Source organism: Limulus polyphemus, unplaced genomic scaffold, assembly GCF_000517525.1.
Source record: "Limulus polyphemus unplaced genomic scaffold, Limulus_polyphemus-2.1.2 Scaffold778, whole genome shotgun sequence".
NCBI classification, from domain to species: domain Eukaryota; kingdom Metazoa; phylum Arthropoda; class Merostomata; order Xiphosura; family Limulidae; genus Limulus; species Limulus polyphemus.
The window spans coordinates 225,189-233,522 of NW_013666388.1; the positions used below are offsets into that span (position 1 = coordinate 225,189).

Sequence of the window (8,334 nt, forward strand, 5' to 3'; positions counted from 1 at the left end):
TCTATACTATAAACTTTAAGACTAATAAATAAAGAATACAACAACGATAAATTTGTTCAGTCTATACTATAAACTTTAAGACTAATAAATAAAGAATACAACAACGATAACTTTGTTCAGTCTATACTATAAACTTTAAGACTAATAAATAAAGAATACAACAACGATAACTTTGTTCAGTCTATACTATAAACTTTAAGAGTAATAAATAAAGAATACAACAACGATAACTTTGTTCAGTCTATACTATAAACTTTAAGAGTAATAAATAAAGAATACAACAACGATAACTTTGTTAAGTCTATACTATACTATATTATAAACTTTAAGACTAATAGTATACATCATTTCGATATTATTCTCAAACGAAGAGAATAAATTAGAAGCAACAGTCTCAGTATATAGTAGAATGGAATTTCTACAGTAACGTGTTTTCGAATCTAATAAAGAACCAGTAGTATAAAACCCAACGCACACACAGATAGCTAACTGCTGCCTGAAATAAACCTTTGATAATTGTTGAACAAATCAGACGTCAGCAAAAAAGAGATGTTTGCCGAAGATATAGTTTGCTTATAATTAAGTACAAAGTTACAAAATGGGCTATCTGTGCTCTGCCCACCACGGGTATCGAAACCCGGTTTTGAGCGTTGTAAATCCGCAGACATATCGCTGTGTGTTTTAAAGGAAATTGGGGGGCAAGATATAGTTGAATGATGCTAATGAGTTTTTTTTTAACTACTATAAGTTTAGGGCGTTTTTGTATCCGTATTTATGAGTGTTATGATGGTTTCTTTACGAGCTTGTTTTTTTTTACTTTGTGTGTTTTTAAATGAAATTATTGAGCTTGTTTTCTTAAGTTTTCTTCGGTTTTTTTTTTTAGTAGTTTTCTAAATTTGTGTTAGTAATCGAGGAAGTCAACCATAGTTATGAATTCTGGTTATTAAGATATTTTTATTTGTGTTTTAACCGTTTGGAATTTTTAGGACACTTTTACTGAACAAAAAATGGACTTAGATTGGGAAGGACTTTATCACCCACTATAACTAACTTATTAATTATTTATTCAGAGACAAAAGCAATTCTCGGATCGTTTGTTGTTGTTGTTGTTGTTGCTGTTTTATTAATTAAATGAAAACCTAAGCTTAAGAGCTGACAGATTTATCACTTCATTATTTCTTTCAATCATCGGCGTTATGCAACAATAAGAGTTCATGATGTATATCCTTTTATTGTGAACAGAAACCTATTATAAAATGGCACGAACAAAAATCTGACAAAACATCAAGGGCTTTCTTTCAATCTGCGGGTCGCGGGTGGTTCGAATCCCCATCACACCAGACATGCTCGCCCTTTCAGCCGTGGGGCGTTATAAGTGACGGTCAATCCCACTATTCGTTGGTAAAAGATTAGCCCAAGAGTTAGCGGTGGGTGGTGCTGACTAGCTGCCTTATCTCTAGTCTTACACTGCTAAATTAGGAACGGCTAACGCAGATAGCCCTCGTGTAGCTTTGCGCGAAATTCATAACAAACCAAACCATTGTTTCTGTGTTAATTTACAAGGTGTGACGAAAATTCTTAGTACAAGAGAAGAGTTCAATGAATGGTGGTGTTATTGGACTAAATCTGTCATCGGTGAGTGTCTGAACTGAAAATGTCGTCGAAAATCTTCTTCATTCGTTTTGAATTTCGCGCAAAGCTACACGAGGGCATTGACCGACACTTATAACGCCCGACGGCTGAAGGGGCAAGCATGATTGGTGAGACGGGGATTAGAACCCGCGACTAGAACAAAGTCAAATTGGGCTATCTGCTGTGTCCACCTCGGAAAATCGAACCCCAGATTTTAACGTTGTAAATCTGCAAAAAATGTGTTAAGTTGGTAATAATTGTAAAGTTAAAGTTGGGTGTTATTCCTCAGAATGATCAAAATGTATACGAATACATAAACATGGGTCGATAATAGAATATAAATACATAAACATGGGTAGATATTAGAATATAAATACATAAACGTGGGTCGATAATAGAATATAAATACATAAACATGGGTCGATAATAGAATATAAATACAAAAAACATGGGTCGATATTAGAATACAAATACATAAACATGCGTAGATAATAGTTTAGTAAGAAGAATGTTATTGTGTCGTATCTAGTTTCAGTCAATCCTTTTGCACAGTGTTCACGAGAGCTTCCTGTCAGTGATCCTGAGATCTAAAGGGGATCTTACAGATTAAATTTATAATGATCTGAAATTAGGTCGCACAATATGTAACGTTCTTTTCTTAAAATCATAGCACGCATGGCCCGTTTGACATTTCACATACTTTAAGTTATTCACTTTAACAAAGTAAACATTTCTAAGTCAACGTCTATGGAAGGTAAAACAATGAATATCGCTTTAGACGATAAATAATAGTTTTCACTTATTTTAGAAAACAAACATTGACTTCAAACGTTTTCCTAAATGAAGACTTGTGTTCGCCTTTCATCTTCTGTGATTTAAACATGAGGTCGAACTGCTTTAAAAATATCTACAAATTATATAACGAAAAAAGGAACAAAAATGGAAAACAAATCCTAAAGTAGATGGGTGAAACCTAACCCCCCCAAAAAAAGACTTTTATTATAAAGAATTGTGTTATAGAGATGGATTACACCTTGTTAATAGAACTCAAATATCAACTGCAGTTATAAATGAACTATCGTAAGTGTTAAATATCTGTATATTTTTACACACTGAGTTATGTATCTTAACACACACACACCCCCATCAAAAACATCTTTAAACAACAGCGCCCTCTAAAAACAGAAATATTCCTCTTTTCATGGAAATAAGTGAAATGGAAAATCTAGTCAGTAAAGACAACATAAAAGTTTCAGAAACGATATAATCTATTGCACCTTTAACACTCTACGTCTTACCTGTAACCACTAGGATGTGACAAACAATGAGCGGCGGTCAGTATGAACTGGTCGTTGATTAAAGCGCCACCACACCAGTATTCTGTTCCACGGCGTTTCCTTAGGAAGATAGCTGACTACCAATAAATTACAGAAATACATAAAATTATGTTAGTATATAAGTTCGAAAACTATTCGATGTGTTGTGTTGGACACGTGGTAACCAGTAAAACAGACAATACTACTAAGATTAAAGTTAATACGAGTAGGATTTCACAGTCTAATGCTATTGTCAAAGACATGATTTTAGGGTGACAAATAGACGGACCATCTTTCTCACCTCCAGAGACATAAATAATTTGATTTGCTGTTGAAATTAAAAATAATTATTTGCACACCTACGTGAATTGCCCAGGTTGTTAGGGCACTCGACTCGCAATCTGAGGGTCGAGGGTTCGAATCCCTGTCCCACCAAACATGCTCGCCCTTTCAGCCGTGGAGGCGTTATAATGTGACGGTCAATCCCATTATTTGTTGGTAAAAGAGTAGCCCAAGAGTTGGCGGTGTGTGTTGATGACTAGCTGCCTTCCCTCTAATCTCACACTGCTAAATTAGGGACGGCTAGCGCAGATAGCCCTTGTGTAGCTTTGCGCGAAATTCATAACAAACAAACAAACAATAAATGAAGGCAAACTTTTGTCATGTTGTCTATAGGTATTTCTTGTAAACGTGACAAGAATATTTTCGTCACTAACCATTTGTTTGTTGCTAAGTCCAAAGCTACATAATGGATTATGTTGTGTCCATCGCAGGGATCGACCTTCGAGGTTTAGTGTTATGAGCCCTCTAGCATACCGCTAAGCCAGTGGAAGCTGGAGAGTGGAAAAAGTAGTAAAAACATAACCTACCTACATGCGCCTGAGAAATAAATTAATTTAATTTTAATGGCCTAAAATGCAATGAGTGCTTTTTTACAAATATAACTTTTTATATGTATTGCAACTAGTGTACGCAATCTGTTATATTTAACGATTTTAATTGTTTGCTGTTGGAAAAAACGAGTATTCCGGAATGTTCTAGCTGTTAGACAATACACATGAATGTCCTCGCTCTTGGACGACACACATATTGAATATTTATTTTTATTCAACACAAGAGGCCCCCAGTGACATAGCGGTATGTCTGCGGACTTACAACGCTAGAAACCGGGTTTCAATATCCGTGGTGGGCAGAGCACAGATAGCCCATTGTGTAGCATTGTGCTTGATGACAAACAAACAAATTAAAGACAAGAAATAGTTGTAATTGTGCAGGATAGCGTAATACTTAACCTCTTCGGTGAATTATAACGATGTAAAAAGCATTTTTAGTCACCTAGGGTGTCTTTTGTAATTATTTAGTAAAAGCAAGTAGTCTACATTTCAATGTGTCGTGCAAGACAACAATGACTTTGTAAAAATAACCAGTTGCCAAATTAAATTTTTATTACTTCCTGTCGCTTGGGAAACATGTGAAGTTGGTGTTATATATACATATTCCTTTATATTTTTCTCACACGCCACTTCTTATTGCAATCTCACTACGCAAGAACAGCGAGAAAGAGATGAAGCGAAGGATAGGAATGGTAAATCCAGCATTCTTCAGTCTCAAGGAACTGTTCAAAAGGCATGTCAAATTAGAACTGAAGAAGTGACTATTAAAATGATCTGTATGGATAGTCCTACTCTACAGGAGGGGGGGGACGTGGATTATATCTGCTGACGCTAAACGACAGTTGGAAGCATTCGAAATGTGGTGGTGTAGACGTATGATGACGGTTAGCTACATAGAAAAAAACAGGAGGAAGTAATGGAACGTGCAAAAAAACAGACAATTGTTGGACATATGAAGTCCAAGGACGATGCGCTGCTTTGGATATATAATCTGAGAGAAGGTTGACCGAAATGCTGATGGACTAAATCTAAGGAAGGAAAGCGTTGGTAAATGGATTGCACATGATAAGCTTCAGTTACTTGGTGCAGGCAGTGAGAAATAGAGAACCATTGTCATTGTTCTTCAGGAGGACACCATGATGGATTGATTGGCTTCCTCAGGAGGACAACATTATAGATTGATTGACTTCCTCAAGAGGACAACATAATGGATTGATTGACTTCCTCAGGAGGACAACATAATGGATTGATTGACTTCCTCAGGAGGACAACATAATAGATTGATTGACTTCCTCAGAAGGACAACATGATGGATCGATTGACTTAGCGTAACTGGGTTGACTCGGGTATATCGTACGATCTAAAAGACTTTTGATAGACGTCATATCTTATTCAATGTAAAGGCCCTACAGACCAAGAACTTACATGTTGTTATTTGTGTGTTTGTCTGTACTGAGAATAACTTACTTTAGAATAACGAAAGGGACACTAATTTGTAATGGCGAATACACACTCTAATCTATAAGCTGATGCAATACTGTTAAATCGTATCTGCAACTAATACATGTATAGCTAACCTTCCGTCTTTCAGGCTTACTTTTAATGGTTTTGTCTCATTTAAATAAAATGGAGTCATAAATTGGCTTGTAAACTATTCGTCAGCCACCTGATACAAAATTATCTGCAGTCGTACTTTATCCCCACAATTCTACTATAAACATAACTAACTTCCATAAGATAATACGTTAAATATACACTATTTACAAATAGTGTTTTATTAAGTATAGCATAATATCAGGGTAACATTAAATTGACTTACTAAGTGATCACTTCAACAACAACAACAAAAAAAGTAGTGAGTGCATCATTATTACAATTCTACAGTCGGATTTATGAAGTAACTTTGCACTTTCTCACCGAATATCCTTAAATGTATACCTTACTGTGGCTCCATCTCATGGAAATGAATTAAACCTGCTTAAAGAAGCTTTCAATTTAATTATAAAACACGTTTCTTAAACTAATTTTTTAGTAACTGTCGTCTTATCGTTACAGAACCAAAAAGGATTTTCTCAGAAAAAAAAATATTTTAATTTCACCCAAATTCTGAAAAACACCATTTCGGAACAAAGTAATATTTAAGTATTTTGATTAAAGGATTCATGCAAATGCATGTCTTAGCCCAAAATAATATTGAGTTCTTTCATATTTTGCCAATGTAAAATGTACATCACATTTCTGTCACATAAGAAGTTTCCTATGGTGGGCCCTGGAGGTTCCCCTTACGGCAGAGTTCAAACCCCTTTTTATTATCAAAAATACATCAACAATAATCTTAAATATAATTGTATTATCTAATGCATTTCTATTTTTTCACAACATAATTTTAAAATTACTGAAAGTTTTTTATATTGCCATCCCGCTTAATATTATATTTTTCTCCTCAGTACTGAACAAAATTAAATAAAGACCAGAAAATTAAAATATTTATTCCATGCGTATATTAATAATATATAAGAGTTGTTTGTTTGAAGTTAAGCACAAAGCTACACAATGGGCTATCTGTGCTCTGCCCACCACGGGTATCGAATCCTCGATTCTAGCGTTATAAGTCCTCAGACATACCTCTGTGCCACTGGGGGGGGGCATATAAGAATTGATAATATTGGATACTAGTACATAATTATGACTAATTGTATTTAAACAGGAAAAGAGAAAAATATTAACATGTGCAGTTGTTACAAAAATGGAGCTCTTCAACTTTAGAATCTTGGAATGTAACTGAATTACTTTAAAAACAAATTATCAAGATATATGAAGCTATTTCACTAAAGTGAAAGACACAAACATTTACTTTCGCATATCTGAAATTAATTTTAATAAGTCGTATCACAATGAATTCAGCACTCACCATCCAAGGCCACTGCCCAGGATTAGCTTCGAATCCACCAACAATCCTTGCACCGCGTCCACCAAGTCCACATGCTGTTGAAAAAACGTTATCTTAAATAACTCAAAATCTTATTAAAGTAAAAAAAACGAACAAATCAAGTAAAAGGGTGATAATTGTTGAAATGTACTTTTTAACGATTAGGAAAAGCAGAATGTGTAGAGTATTGTATATTTTCATCCAAAGCTATATATGTGTGTGTGTGTATATAACAAACATTTTTACACATTTTCGTCTAAAGCTATATGTGGGTGTATATAACGAATTCAAGCGTTAAAAATCTCGAGATTACTGCTGAGCCATTGGGGACAACATGTATATAGTAAGGAGTTTTGGAATAATTAGGTCTGTTGTGAGGATGTTCCAAAGGGGGGGGGGGTGTCCATATAAGCCAAAAACAACAGATAGGGGGGTGTAGTCCATTTTTGGAAAATATTCTTTAAATTTAAAAAAGGGGAGCGGAATATCGAATCCTTAATTTGTTTTACACATACATTTGTTTGAGTTCTCATGGAAATGTTTAGGTTTAAAAAAAACATACAAAACGGGGGCTACAAACGCGAATATAAACGATTTTTGAAATCAAAATCACCATACTCTTTCACCCGAATAATTCACTTACATTCAGCCTATCTCCAAACGCTACAAATCGATCACAGTACGTCACAAGGCGCCGAATTATTCGAAGTATTCTCTCGGCGATATTATTATTATTACTAGTGAATAAGAAAACTCACCCTTACTCCAGCAATCAATCTTATCCATAAGTTTTAGTTCGGGATGGTAAAATTTTAACTGACTAAGAAATTGTTGAAAAACTACATCAGTTAAAAACAAAGCTAAAAATAAAACAGCAGTTCTATCCTGAAATTCCCTTCTAATTATATTGTTTTGGTTTTGGTTTTGTTAAAAGCAGATATAAGACTGCTTCGGTTGCATTACGAACTGGGATTTTAACTTCCTTTTAGTCCCATCCCAAGTAACTTTTGAATTATTATCTAAACAGTAAGTGAACTACACCAGGGAATCTAAACCTGAGTATGTGGGATTAATATTGGTGGTACGCAAAAAAAATTAATGTAAAAACTATAATATTTGTATTACAATTCCCTAGTACATATACACACTATACCCTCCTTACTTCTAAATTCGCCGTCCGCCTGCACTGACTCGTCAGTGTTTTCTTCCTTTCAAATTAACAAAACTCGCATTACATATTCTTCAATTGTGTTGAACAAAAAACAAAAACAAATCACATCCTTCCCATTAATTGGTAAGTGTTTAAAATATTAATTTTTTGTCACTAGGTTTGTTTTCGTTTTCAAAAATAAGGCCTGGATTTGTACTTCAGAAAAAAAAAGTTTGAACAAAACAAAATGAAAAGCTAGAAAACCACTGTTTTGTTCGTTCAATCCTGTGTTACGTCTCCGTTCGTTAGTTAATTTTCCGTAAAAATACTTTCCGAAGAAACTTTACCAATAGAAGACCATTCTTAAATAAAACTGGTTTATTCTTTCCGAATACAACTTTACGATACACTTAA

General features: G+C 34.5%; 1 protein-coding gene across 1 annotated transcript in view; it reads right to left on the reverse strand.

Annotated features, from left to right (window-relative positions):
- Window positions 1-8,334, reverse strand: part of LOC106460477 (venom protease-like) — a 41,437-nt gene that overhangs the window by 24,351 nt on the left and 8,752 nt on the right. Inside the window, exons 3-4 of the mRNA XM_022387216.1 lie at window positions 6,753-6,826; window positions 2,931-3,046 (exon numbers count right to left, since the gene is read on the reverse strand). Coding sequence (XP_022242924.1) covers window positions 2,931-3,046; window positions 6,753-6,826 — 190 coding nt within the window. The remainder of the gene's footprint in view (window positions 1-2,930; window positions 3,047-6,752; window positions 6,827-8,334) is intronic.